The sequence below is a fragment of the Staurois parvus genome, unplaced genomic scaffold (genome assembly GCF_062004578.1).
Source record: "Staurois parvus isolate SC_StPar_1 unplaced genomic scaffold, SC_StPar_1.0 ptg001142l, whole genome shotgun sequence".
Lineage (NCBI taxonomy): Eukaryota > Metazoa > Chordata > Amphibia > Anura > Ranidae > Staurois > Staurois parvus.
In genome coordinates this window covers 173235-188315 of record NW_028318938.1, presented here as the reverse complement: position 1 = coordinate 188315, position 15081 = coordinate 173235, and the positions used below count along the sequence as shown (strand labels likewise).

General features: G+C 46.6%; 1 protein-coding gene across 3 annotated transcripts in view; it reads right to left on the bottom strand.

The window, feature by feature from the left end:
- Positions 1-15081, bottom strand: part of LOC149439250 (NACHT, LRR and PYD domains-containing protein 10-like) — a 71227-nt gene that overhangs the window by 24510 nt on the left and 31636 nt on the right. The window contains exons 7-9 of one of the 3 annotated variants that reach the window (XM_089659247.1): positions 11350-11514; positions 10963-11127; positions 8010-8174 (exon numbers count right to left, since the gene is read on the bottom strand). The exons of 1 other annotated variant lie outside the window; for it this stretch is intronic. In XM_089659247.1, the coding sequence (XP_089515373.1) occupies positions 8010-8174; positions 10963-11127; positions 11350-11514 (495 nt within the window). The remainder of the gene's footprint in view (positions 1-8009; positions 8175-10962; positions 11128-11349; positions 11515-15081) is intronic. One more of the 3 variants, XM_089659248.1, reaches the window with a different exon arrangement.

The following is a 15081-nucleotide window of genomic DNA, read 5'->3' as shown; positions in this document are numbered from 1 at the left end:
TAGTAGATATGAAGTAGTGGGGGGATCTACTGACACTGAATAGTAGATGTATAGTAATGGGGGGGATCTTCTGACACTGAATAGTAGATGTGTAGTAATGGGGGGATCTCCTGACACTGAATAGTAGATGTGTAGTAATGGGGGGATCTACTGACACTGAATAGTAGATGTATAGTAATGGGGGGGATCTTCTGACACTGAATAGTGGCTGTACAGAAATGTGGGATCTCCCGACACTGAATAGTAGATTTATAATAATGGGGATCCCCTGACACTGAATTGTAGATGTGTAGTATGGGGGGTCTCCTGACACTGAATAGTAGATGTGTAGTAATGGGGATCTCCTGACACTGAATAGTAGATGTGTAGTAATGGGGGAATCCCTTGACACTGAATAGTAGATGTGTAGTAATGAGGAATCCCTGACACTGAATAGTAGATGTATAGTAATGGGGGGACCCCCTGACACTGAATAGTAGATGTGTAGTAATGGGGGATCTCCTGACACTGAATAGTAGATGTGTAGTAATGTGGTATCTCCTGACACTGAACAGTATATGTGTAGTAATGGGGGAACCCCTGACACTGAATAGCAGATGTGTAGTAATGGGGGATCCCCTGACACTGAATAATAGATGTGTAGTATTGGGGGATCCCCTGACACTGAATAGTAGATGTGTAGTAATGGGGGGGGGGATCTCCTGACACTGAATAGTAGATGTGTAGTAATGGGGGGATCTCCTGATACTGAATAGTAGATGTGAAGTAGTGGGGGATCTCCTGACACTGAATAGTAGATGTGTAGTAATGGGGGGATCTACTGACACTGAATAGTAGATGTATAGTAATGGGGGGGGATCTTCTGACACTGAATAGTGGCTGTACAGAAATGTGGGATCTCCTGACACTGAATAGTAGATTTATAATAATGGGGATCCCTTGACACTGAATTGTAGATGTGTAGTAATGGGGGATCTCCTGACACTGAATAGTAGATGTGTAGTAATGGGGGAGATCTCCGGACACTGAATAGTAGATGTGTAGAAATGGGGATCTCCTGACACTGAATAGCAGATGTGTAGTAATGGGGGGGTGGGAATCCCTTGACACTGAATAGTAGATGTGTAGTAATGGGAGATCCCCTGACACTGAATAGTAGATGTGTAGTAATGGGGGCATCTCCTGACACTGAATAGTAGATGTATAGTAATGGGGGGACCCCCTGACACCGAATAGTAGATGTGTAGTAATGGGGGATCTCCTGACACTGAATAGCAGATGTGTAGTAATGGGGGGGGGATCCCCTGACACTGAATAGTAGATGTGTAGTAATGGGGGATCCCCTGACATGCAATAGTAGATGTGTAGTAATGGGGGATCCCCTGACATGCAATAGTAGATGTGTAGTAATGGGGGATCTCCTGACACTGAATAGTACATGTGTAGTAATGGGGGATCTCCTGACACTGAATAGTACATGTGTAGTAATGGGGGATCTCCTGACACTGAATAGTACATGTATAGTAATGGGGGATCCCTTACACTGAATAGTAGATGTGTAGTAATGGGAGGATCACCTGACACTGAATAGTAGATGCGTAGTAATGGGGAGACCACCTGACACTGAATAGTAGATTTATAATAATGGGAATCCCCTGACACTGAATTGTTGATGTGTAGTAATGGGGGATCTCCTGACACTGAATAGTGGATGTACAGAAATGTGGGATCTCTTGACACTAATTAGTAGATTTATAATAATGGGGATCCCCTGACACTGAATAGTAGATGTGTAGTAATGGGGGGACCCTCTGACACTGAATAGTGGATGTGTAGTAATGGGGGATCTCCTGACACTGAATAGTAGATGTGTAGTAATGGGGGGATCCCCTGACACTGAATAGTGGATGTGTAGTAATGGGGGATCTCCTGACACTGAATAGTAGATGTGTAGTAATGGGGGATCCCCTGACACGGAATAGTAGATGTGATCACTGATGGGGGGGCACAGTCTCTGATGGGGGTGCTGCTTTTGGTTGAGTGCTGCGTTGAAGGAGTTGAAGCTTGTTGAACTAAAGGAAGAGAACTTAAGCTGCAGGAAGACACAACAACAGCAATAAGCTCTACTGCACGCTGGACAGACTGCAAGCAAGCACCCTGGGAAACATCTCCTACATGCCTTAGTCCCACTCCGTGTACCTTTATATAATATGCCCCTCTTCTCCTCTTCATATTACTATCCTCTGTTCCCAAATCTCATTTCTTTACCCCTCTACTCCACACCAAAACTTGTACATCTCCCCCTCATTGCCATCATCTCCCTACTATTGCTCTCATCACCTCCCCAAAATGCCTCTTCCACTCCTCCTTCCCATTTTCCTCTCCTCCGTTCCCCAAATCCATTCACTATATCCCTCTGCTCCTCCCAAACATTTGTATATTGTCTCCTCACTGCTTCCTTCACCCCTCTACGGCATCCACCACCTTCTCCTATTACTCCACTCTCCCACTGACCCGAACACCTCTACTAGGAGTTTCTCACGCTCCTGCACATCCCGCTCCCACGCCACCTTTCTCACCCTTCTCCTCCTAACCGCGGGGGACATCTCCCCGAATCCTGGCCCTCCACCACCTCCCTCACTGCACAACACCCTCCCGCCTCCATGTCCTGCCGCAACCCCCGCAACTTAGCATCTGTCCCCCTGCTCCCTAAAATCTCCCCCCGTTTTCATGTGCACTCCTGAACGCCCAATCGGTGTGCAACAAGCTTACCGCCATCCACGACCTCTTTGTTTCTCGCTCCCTCAACCTCTTAGCGATCACGAAAACCTGGATCCAGGCCACTGACTCTACCTCCCCTGCTGCACTCTCCTTCGGAGGTCTCACCTGGACCCACTCACCCAGGCCCAACGGTCGTAAAGGTGGTGGGGTTGGTGTGCTCCTGTCACCACAGAGGACCTTCCGAGTCCTCCCAAATCCCCCTCTCTATCCTTCTCCTTCGAGGCCCACTACTTCCGACTATTTTCCCCAACCCTTCTGAAGATTGCTGTGATATACCGGCCTCCTGGATCCATATCCCGCTTCCTGGATGACTTTTTCTCCTGGCTACCCTTCTTTCTCTCCTCTGAGTTACCATCATCCTTGGGGATTTCAACATCCCTGTCAACCTCAACAACCCAGACACATCCCATCTCCTCCACTTAACCTCCTCCTGTCAGGAATGGACTTGCCAATAATGGTGGGACTCACCTGCCTTGTGGGCTGCAGTACCAGGGCTGGCCAGTGGGTGCTCTCAGCAATCAGAGACTCAACCCTGCAGTCAGCCAAACACCTGAAGCTGATTGCGGGGGTTGTATTTAAGGAATGGCCAGACTAACAGTCAGGTCCTTGGTGTGTGTTTTTCCATGGGCCCCTGTATCTTGTTACCTGCATTCCTGTTTCTGCCTGACTTGTTGCCGACCCTGCCTGATCCTGACCTCTGCTGACTTCTCCTGTTTGATCCCTGGCTTGTGACCCTGACCATTCTCTGCCGGACCCCCTGTACCTACCTGCCCGTTAGTTGCTGTACCCGGCTCGTGACCTGACCACTCTCCACCTGCTCCTCCTGTACCTACCTGCCCAATAGTTATCGACCCAGCCTGCCTGACTACGCTTGCATTGTATGTATTGTTATCTGTGGGTGGTTTGGTTTGTTTGCACTGTGTTTATGTTTAGTATTGCACTGCGTTTTGTATTGTTAGTATTAATAAATTATATTGTTTATATCATATCTGAAGCCTGCGTTTCCCTGCATCAGTCCACAAACCTCTGGTCATACCCCGATTCCTGACACCTCCTTTGCACTTGCACAGTGCATACAATCCACCACCCGCTCCGACGGTAATATCCTTGATCTTGTCTTCTCCAACCGCTGCGTTCCCCACAACCTCACTAACACCCCCTTCCCTCTCTCTGACCACAACCTGATTACCTTCTCTATCTCCTCGTCCTCCAACGCCTACCCCTCCAAATGTCACACTACTACCAGCCGTAACCTCCGCAACCTTAACCCTGCCCCCCTCCACTCTGCAGCTGATCAACTCCATGACAGCATCCTCCCCCTGTCCTGCCCCGACCTGGCTATGACTACCTATAAGAACGTGCTGTCAACAGCCCTTGACTCACTAGCACCTTTAACCACACGCAACATCAGACCCCGACCGCTCCAGCCCTGGCAGACCGATCACACCAAAAGCCTCAAATGACACAGTCGTGCCCTGGAGCAACTATGGCGCAAAACCAAATCCCAACAAACCTTCACCCGCTACAAATCTGCCTTCCACACCTACACCTCCTCCCTCCACGCAGCCAAACAAGCCTACTTCCTGACCCTCATCAAGGCCCTCTCCTCCAATCCTCGCCGACTCTTCTCCACCTTCTACTCTCGCCACCCCCACCTCCACCCAGCACCTCACTCACTGCCCTTGAGATTGCCAATCACTTCAAAAAGAAGATTGACACAATTCGCAAGGACATCGCCGCAACTCACACGCCCTCTCAACCTGTCACCTCTCACACAGCTACCCCCTCATCCACCCTCCCCCTCGACATAACCCGCAGGGACTTTGTCGCTGCACAAACTCCCTCAAACCCCATTCCCCCTCACTCAGCTACGCCCTCATCACCCCTCTCCCACGGCCCCACCACTGCTCTGACCTCCACTTCCACACCACTCTACATTCCTCATACTGAAGTCCCCCCCCAAAACTCTGCACCTTTGACCTTACTACCATCGAGGAAGTCTCCAAGATCCTCTCTGATGCCCGCCTCACCACCTGCCCCCTCGACCCTATCCCCTCACAACTCCTACGACCTCCCTCCCCCTCCATCCTACGCTCCCTCACCCACATCTTCAATCTCTCCCTCTCCTCCGGCACTTTCCCCTCCCCTCTGAAACATCATCATCCCCATACTTAAAAAGCCCTCCCTGGACCCCAATGACCCAAACAACCTCAGACCCATCTCCCTGCTCCCATTTACATCTAAACTCCTCGAGCGCCTAGTCTACACCCGCCTAAGCTCTCACCTCAACGACAACAACCTCCTCGATCCCCTACAGTCCGGCTTCTGTCCCCTACACTCCACCGAAACTGCCTTACTCAAACTCTCCAACGACCTGCTAACCGCCAAAGCTAATGGCCACTATTCAGTGCTCCTACTCCTTGACCTCTCTGCAGCCTTTAACACAGTCGACCACCCCCTCCTCCTCAAAAAACTACACTCCCTCGGCCTCAGAGATTCTGCTCTCTCCCGGCTCTCATCCTACCTGTCACAATGCTCTTTCAGCGTTACCTATAATGCTACCACCTCCACTCTCACGGCTTCAACTACCACCTTTATGCCGACGACACACAAATCTATCTCTCAACCCCCAACCCTCACCCCCTCGGTCTCCGCCCGAATCATACACCTACTGAGCGAAATATCAGACTGGATGTTGCTCCTTTTCCTTAAACTGAACCTCTCCAAAACCGAGTTTCTTGTCTTCCCCCCCAGCCTGGACACCACCTGCCATTGACTTCTCCATCACATCCAACAACTCCACCATCAAACCCGCCCCGCAGGCCAGAGTACTTGGTGTCATTCTGGACTCCAACCTATCCTTCCAGCCCCAAGTCCAATCTTTAACAAGCTTGTGCAGACTCCACCTCCGCAACATCGCCAAAATACGCGTGTTCCTAACCACAGAAACTACTAAACAGCTCATCCACTCCCTCATCATATCACGACTCGATTACTGCAACTCCCTCCTTACTGGCCTGCCTCGCCGCTGGCTATCCCCGCTTCAGTCGATCCTGAATACGGCTGCCAGACTCATTCACCTTTCCAACCACTCTGTTTCTGCCTCCCCCCTCTGCCAATCCCTCCACTGGCTTCCGATTGCGCAACGGATAAAATTCAAAATCCTAACACTGATGTACAAAGCTGTCCACCATACTGCCCCGAACTACATCACTGACCTAATATCCAAGTAACGCCAAGCACGCACACGCTCCTCACAGGACCTCCTTCTCTCTAGTTCCCTGGTCTCCTCCTCACATGCCCGCCTCCAGGACTTCTCCAGGGTGTCACCCATCCTCTGGAACTCCCTGCCCCAACCCATCAGATTATCACCTACTCTCCTCTCCTTTAGGCGCACCCTGAAAACCGATCTCTTCAGGGAAGCCTACCCCACCCCCTGCTAACTTGCCTACCTCCTCCATTCTTCCTACCACTCCATCCGCCACAGCTATCTCCTTCTGTGCCACCATCCCCTCCCTCCTAGATTGTAAGCTCGAAAGAGCAGGGCCCTCAATCCCCTCATGTTTTGTATTGTATTGTTATTGTACTGTCACATGTTCTGTCCCCCTTTGTAATGCACAGCGCTGAGCGAACTATTGGTGCTTTATAAATACTGTATAATAATAATAATGTATAGTAATGGGGGATCCCCTGACACTGAATAGTAGATGTGTAGAAATGGGGGATCCCCTGACACTGAATAGTAGATGTGTAGTAATGGGGGATCTCCTGACACTGAATAGAAGATGTGTAGTAATGGGGGATCTCCTGACACTGAATAGTACATGTGTAGTAATGGGGGATCTCCTGACACTGAATAGTACATGTGTAGTAATGGGGGCATCTCCTGACACTGATTAGTAGATGCGTAGTAATGGGGAGACCACCTGACACTGAATAGTAGATTTATAATAATGGGGATCCCCTGACACTGAATAGTAGATGTGTAGTAATGGGGGATCTCCTGACACTGAATAGTAGATGTATAGTAATGGGGGGATCTCCTGACACTGAATAGTGGTTGTACAGAAATGTGGGATCTCCTGACACTGAATAATAGATTTATAATAATGGGGATCCCCTTACACTGAATAGTAGATGTGTAGTAATCAGGGATCCCCTGACACTGAATAGTAGATGTGTAGTAATGGGGGATCCCCTGACACTGAATAGTAGATGTGTAGTAATGGGGAGACCCCCTGACACTGAATAGTAGATGTGTAGTGATGGGGATCCCCTGACACCGAATAGTAGATGTGTAGTAATGGGGATCCCCTGACACCGAATAGTAGTAATGGGGGATCCCCTGACACTGAATAGTGGATGTGTAGTAATGGGGGGATCCCCTGACACTGAATAATAGATGTGTAGTAATGGAGAGACCCCCTGACACTGAATAGTAGATGTGTAGTAATGGGGGATCCCCTGACACTGAATAGTAGAGGTGTAGTAATGGGGGATCCCTGACACTGAATAGTAGATGTGTAGTAATGGGGGATCCCCTGACACTGAATAGTAGAGGTGTAGTAATGGGGGATCCCCTGACACTGAATAGTAGATGTACAGAAATGGGGAGATACCCTGACATAAAGCCAGCCAAAGGTGGATGGAATTGAAGCGGTTTCAGCAGGAACTGGACGAATTTCATCCATTTATGGACAGGCTTGTTGTACCAAAGTCAATCTCGCGATCAGTGATCTTTGTATTCTGCTGGTAGGGAAGGATCTCTGTGCTCCCTGCCGGCAGAATACAATAGAACTCCATGAGAGATTCTCCATCAACACTCTTTGTGTTAATGGGGAATCAAGCAATTTCCATGTCTTCACCCCGTGGATGTATGGCCTGCCTAAGGCACGGATGTTCATGCCAAATAACACAGATGTGTACAGGGCACTGAGTACTGATTGCAGTCGGATCGGAGTCCTTTATGTATGACCTACACTCTCTTCTATTTTAATAAATATCAGGATAAATTTAATTTTGACATCTATCAAACTTTTTTAAAAAGTCTATTTCATAGCTGATAACAGAGTGTGATAAGGTTCTAACATTAGACAGCTGTACATAATTGGCTACTTAGGAAGTCTAAAAATTGGATCGATTCTGTTTACAATATTAGAATTTTTTAATAGTTGGAATGTTAATCTGTCCCAGAATATGATTGTCTCAGTCAGTCCTGTTATACTCACTGTAATTCCTCTATCCGGCTTGTTGTCAGAGCCGCCATCAGATCCCTGAAATGAGGACCCTCCAGATTGTTCCCAGACAGGTTCAGTGTCCTCAGTGTCGGGTTATTTCTTATTCCAGATGCCAGGTGGGGGCAGGAACTGTCTGTCAGGTGATTATAGGACAATCTATAGAAGAAGAGAAGAATGTTACCAGAAGGAAATGAATTCCCCCCCCCCCCAGGAATGAATGGAACTATTCTCTACATGGATGGAACTAATTTCTCTTTATTAGAATCATTTATATTCGATCACTTTATAAATCTCCAGGAAATAGAATTTTATAAGACAAATGTTATAATGGAGTAGACCCCCCAATATTGTCCTCCATGTGTAGAGACGGTGATATCTCCATACACAAGATGAGCACAGAATACCACTGACATGACTCGTATTGTGCTATCATCTCCTTGTGTGTGGAGCATGAATGGGATCAGCAGACAGTGTGAGGCTGGAATCAGCATTGCTAGTGATTGGACGGGAGGATTATATCTGATATTCTATTTATCTCTGCTGATCAGAGCTCTGTACTCATAGGAAGTCATGGGGAGACCCCCGACACTGAATAGTAGATGTGTAGTAATGGGGGATCCCCGGACACTGAATAGTAGATGTGTAGTAATGGGGGATCCCATGACACTGAATAATAGATGTGTAATAATGGGGGATCCCCTGACACTGAATAGTAGATGTGTAGTAATGGGGGATCCCCTGACACTGAATAGTAGATGTGTAGTAATGGGGGATCCCCTTACACTGAATAGTAGCTGTGTAGTAATGGGGGGATCCCCTGACACTGAATTGTAGATGTGTAGTAATGGGGGATCCCTGACAATGAATAGTGGATGTACAGAAATGGGGGATCCCTTGACACTGAATAGTAGATGTGTAGTAATGGGGGATCCCATGACACTGAATAATAGATGTGTAATAATGGGGGATCCCCTGACACTGAATAGTAGATGCGTAGTAATGGGGGATCCCCTGACATTGAATAGTGGATGTGTAGTAATGGGGGATCCCCTGACACTGAATAGTAGATGTGTAGTAATGGGGGATCCCCTTACACTGAATAGTAGCTGTGTAGTAATGGGGGGATCCCCTGACACTGAATTGTAGATGTGTAGTAATGGGGGATCCCCTGACACTGAATAGTAGATGTGTAGTAATGGGGGATCCCCTTACACTGAATAGTAGCTGTGTAGTAATGGGGGGATCCCCTGACACTGAATTGTAGATGTGTAGTAATGGGGGATCCCCTGACACTGAATAGTAGATGTGTAGTAATGGGGGATCCCCTTACACTGAATAGTAGCTGTGTAGTAATGGGGGGATCCCCTGACACTGAATTGTAGATGTGTAGTAATGGGGGATCCCTGACAATGAATAGTGGATGTACAGAAATGGGGAGATCTCCTGACATAAAACCAGCCAAAGGTGGATCGAAATGAGGCTGTTTCAGCAGCAACTGGACGAAGTTCATCCATTTATGGACAGGCTTGTTGTGCCAAAGTCAATCTCGCGATCAGTGATCTTTGTATTCTGCTGGTAGGGAAGGATCTCTGTGCTCCCTGCCGGCAGAATATAATAGAACTGCATGAGAGATTCTCCATCAACACTCTTTGTGTTAATGGGGGATCAAGCAATTTCCATGTCTTCATCCCGTGGTTGTATGTCCTGCCTAAGACACGGATGTTCATGCCAAATAACACAGATGTGTACAGGGCACTGATTACTGATTGCAGTCGGATCGGAGTCCTGTATGTATGACCTCCTACACTCGCTTCTGTTTTAATAAATATCAGGATAAATTAAATTATGACATTTATAAAACTTTTTTAAAAAGTCTATTTCATAGCTGATAACAGAGTGTGATAAGGTTCTAACATTAGACAGCTGTACATAATTGGCTACTTAGGAAGTCTAAAAATTGGATCGATTTTGTTTACAATATTAGAATTTTTAACCACCTCCCGCCCGCCATATAGTAATATGATGGACGCAAGGTGGTTTTCTCCTCCCATTCTCAACCACGCATGCTCGGCTCAGGGAGCGCGCAACGGATCACTGATCACGGAAGGAGCCGAAGATGTCGGCTCGGTCATGTGATCAGCTGTGTCCAATCACAGCTGATCACATGTAAACAGGGAAATGCCAGGTATCGGCATTTCTCTCCTCTCGAGCTTTTACACTGACAGAGGAGAGCCGTTAATCGGCATTCCTCCGAGGGGACATGTATACTGATTATCGGGGAACTGATGATCAGTGTGCCCTGATGATCAGTGTAGCCCCAGCAGTGCCACCTGTCAGTGCCCATCAGTGCCTTGTGTCAGTGCCACATCAATGCCACATATCAGTGCCCATCTGAGATCCCTTTCAGTGTCACCCATCAGTGCCAGCCAGTGCCACCTATCAGTGCTGCCAATCAGTGCCACCTATCAGTGCCAGTCAGTGCTGCCTATCAGTGCTTGTCAGTGCCGCCTATCAGTGCCACCTAACAGTACCAGTCAGTGCCGCCTATCAGTGCTACCTATCAGTGTCCATCAGTGCAGCCTCATTAGCGCACATCAGTGAAGAAGAAAAATCACTTATTTGCAAAATTGTATAACAAAAACTAAGAAAATACTTTTTTTCTCAAATTTTCAGTGGTTTTTGGTTTAAGAAAAAATAAAAAACCCCAGACGTGATTAAAAACCACCAAAATAAAGCTCTATCTGTAACAAAAAAATGATAAAAATGTCATATGGGTACAGCGTTGCATGACCGCGCAATTATCATTCAAAGTGCGACAGCGCTGAAAGCTGGAAATTGGCCTGGACAGGAAGGGGGTAGAAGTGTCCGGTAGGCGAGGGGTTAATAGTTGGAATGTGAATATGTCCCAGAATATGATTGTCTCAGTCAGTCCTGTTATACTCACCGTAATTCCTCTATCCGGCTTGTTGTCAGAGCCGCCATCAGATCCCTGAAATGAGGACCCCCCAGATTGTTCATAGACAGGTCCAGTGTCCTCAGTGTCGGGTTATTTCGTATTCCAGATGCCAGGTGGGGGCAGGAACTGTCTGTCAGGTGATTAGAGGACAATCTGTAGAAGAGAAGAATGTTACCAGAAGGAAATGAATTCCACTGCCCCCCCCCCCAGGAATGAATGGAACTATTCTCTACATGGATGGAACTCATTTCTCTTTATTGGAATAATTTATATTCGATCACTTTATAAATCTCCAGGAAATAGACTTTTATAAGACAAATATTATAATGGAGTAGACCCCCCAATATTGTCCTCCATAAGTCCTGTTATACTCACTGTAATTCCTCTATCCGGCTTGTTGTCAGAGCCGCCATCAGATCCCTGAAATGAGGACCCTCCAGATTGTTCCCAGATAGGTCCAGTGTCCTCAGTGTCGGGTTTTTTCTTATTCCAGATGCCAGGTGGGGGCAGGAATTGTCTGTCAGGTGATTAGAGGACAATCTGTAGAAGAGAAGAATGTTACCAGAAGAGTATAAATCCCCCCCCCCAGGAATGAATGGAACTATTGTCTACATGGATGGAACTCATTTCTCTTTATTGGAATCATTTATATTCCATCACTTTATAAATCTCCAGGAAATCAAATTTTCTAAGACAAATGTTATAATGGAGTAGACCCCCCCAATATTGTCCTCCATGTGTAGAGACGGTGATATCTCCATACACAGGATGAGCACTGAATTATATCAACAAGACTCAAATTGTCCTAAAGTTTTCTCGAACCCCCCGAAGTATTGTATAAAGAGGCAAAAGATGTCATGATGGACATACAGTATACCAATGCCCAATGAAAAAAAAGCCCACAAGTTTAGGTTCTGTGCACCAGACTGCTGCTGGTGATGTGGATCAGGAAAAGGATCCCTGGTTCATGTTACTTTTTGAACCTCTCAAATATTTACAGACTACACAATCCAGCTGGATCTGCCTTTTTTCTCCTTCACCACAACTCCGTAAACTCAAAAATATACTGGAAATCAATCCTAAGACACCATATATATATAACCACCAGCCTACTCCAGTAAATGTGCAAATACCGAACGCAATAAAGCTCCAGAGGATACGTAGATAACCACAGTATGGGCAGCTCCAACAACTCATCTGACCAGCAATGGGACATGAGCACAAAACAACAAATAAAGGAGCGCTCCCAACCTTGTGGAAGTCAATAGAGTCACAAGCCCAGGAATAGTAATAATCGAAATTCACTTTAATGTCATGACGGGTGGGAGTGCCCAGATTGATACATCACCAAGCCAGTGGAGAGGAGAAACACATACTCCCAAAAGCTGAAGGATGACGCATGATCCTGGACCCAACAGTATGTAGCTCAGCCTAGGAGCCTCAGGACAGTGTGAAGGGTATATAGATGGAAGCCGCCGGGATCACTGAGATGGAGCATTTAGGTCACGTGTCCCAGATCCGGTTGTTATGTCATAGACCTGGCGAGAGACCACCTGAACAAGGGCTGTGAGGGCAAACTGGAAGCCTAGAGGAGCACTCAAACCATGTTAAACCAAAAGAGAGCAGCCAGTCATCATCATAACATGTTTCAGGAACTTGTCCCTTCCTCAGATCATGTTAATGTCATGTCAATCACTGGGTCCCGGCCGCCGATTTTCAGTCGGGACTCTGTGATTGTTGGCGAAGCGGAGAGGGGAGAGATCAGTGTGCAAACAACACAGGTCTCTCTCCCGCCAGCAAGGGCTGTGCTGCTTTCTATCTCTCTGCACAGCAGAGATCGCCGTATCGCAAAAAGTGGCCGGTCAGGAAGGGGGGTAAATCTTCCGGAGCTGATGTGGGTATAAAAGATTTTGAGGAGGAATGTAATGTCTCCTGCACGAGATTTAAAGCAAGAGGTTATCCAGATAAGGTCCCTAAATGGGCATATTATAGGGCAATAAACAAGAAACGAGATCACTTATTCGTAGAAAATATGAATAGGGATCAGAAGGACCTTATCTGAAATTATTGATGACTATTTAGCTCAGTCTTACAAGACATATGCCATCTTCTGGAAATACTGGCCACGCATATTACAAGACAAAAGATTTGAAAAAACACCTGGCAGAGAGTCCAATTATTACATATAGGAAAGAGAGGAATTGAAGTGGTGGACTGGGACATAGCCATTTGAACAAGATTTCGAGTAAAAAAAAAAAAAAAGAAGAGGTGACCGTGACAGAAACTGGCTGCCCGGCCCATCGACAGGATGACATAGATGTGGTCACTGCAAAGCATGCAAGTACATGCCGACAGTCCAGGACTTTGAAAGCCCAGTGCCCAAACAATCGGCTATATGTTGGCAAGACTATAAGGCCATTGGGAAAGAGAGTCTTGGAACATATTGGCGGTACAGCCCATACAAAGAATAAACCGATAGCATGTCACACGTGGGAAATACATGCAGGAAAAACAGATGATCTGAAATTCTGGGGACTTGAGCGTAATAAATTGGAACCCAGAAAAAGAAAATACATGAAAAGTTGTTAAAAAGCGAGGCTGAGTGTATTTTTCAGTTGAGGACAATGGGATTGATTTACTAAAGGAAAACAGACTGCAGACTTTTCCAAATGCAGTTGCTCCAGAGTGTTTAATGACCCCCATCATCCAGTCATGGGCAGCACAGTGGCTAAATGGTTGGCACTTCTGCCTGGCAGTACTAGGGCCGTTGGTTTCAATCCAAACCACGACACTACCTGCCTGGAGTTTTCATGTTCTCCCTGTGCCTGCATGGGTTTCCTCCAGGTACTCCGGTTTCCTCGCATACTCCAAAGACATGCAGGGAGGTGAATTGGATCCTGTCTAAATTGGCGCTAGTATGTGTATGTATGAATGTGCATTAGGGACCTTAGATTGTACGCTTGTTGAGGATTAGGGACTGATGTAAATGTCCTCAGTCCCCCCCATTAATGTCCTGCCCCCCTCTTACAGCACCAAATTACTGTCCTCAGCTCCCTCCTCCCCCCAGCACCCCATCACTGTCCTCAGCTTCCCCCACTAGTATGTGAATGTGAGTTAGGGACCTTAGATTGTAGGCCCCTTGAGGGTTAGGGACTGATGTGAATGTACAATATGTATGTAAAGTGCTGTGTAAATTGACGTCGCTATATAAGTACCTGAAATAAATACGAGTATGCAAAAAATCATTTTTTTTTATTTTTCTTGCATGTGAGTATTTTTTGTAAAGTGAAGCTTCACCTTATTTACTAAGCTCTGTAGCAACTGCACTTAGCAAAGTGCACAGTCTATTTGCCTTTAGTAAATCAAACCCAATGAATCTGAATGGTCTGAATGAGGGTTTAACGTTTTCCCCGTTCATTTGACATAAGGTTAAAAAACCCTGTTTCTGGTTAAATTCCATCTGGTGGTCTAAAATTGCTGAAAATGCAGCAAAACATGCAAATCAGTATATGGTAAATGGATAACAGAGATATGTGGGTCCCTTTATACCGGGGGCACTTTGAATGTATGATTTCTGAATATAACACTGTATAACGCTGTCACCACTGCAGGTCTGATATATATATATATATATATATATATATATTGTGGGAACTCGCTTCAAAGTGGTAGAGCTTTTAAACGCACACAGCTACTCGCTTTCTTTTTAAGGCCTTTTTTAGCCCACTTTTATTTAAATGAAAGTTCAAAACAGAAGTTTCCCACACAGGGGTATCGATCATCCACATAACAAAATTCAGCCTCCTGGCTCTCTCAGATATACAATCTTCCACTGGCCTTCCTCTTCAGGCTTACGTCTGACTCCTGCAGACCCTTTCAAAAACCATGGCTCTTGCACACAGCTGGCCACTAGCACATAGCTACTACCAAGCAGCTCCTTGCCGCTTTTGGCTTCCACCTCTCCTTGGTGAAGCCCACCTGACTTCCAGGCAGTGACCTCCTGCCTTCCAAGTGGAGCCCTCCTGACTCCTATCTGCCGGGGTGGAGCCCAGAACTCTGGTCCTGACTCTATCTAAAGGCCTGCACACAACTGTGCAATCAGTCTCC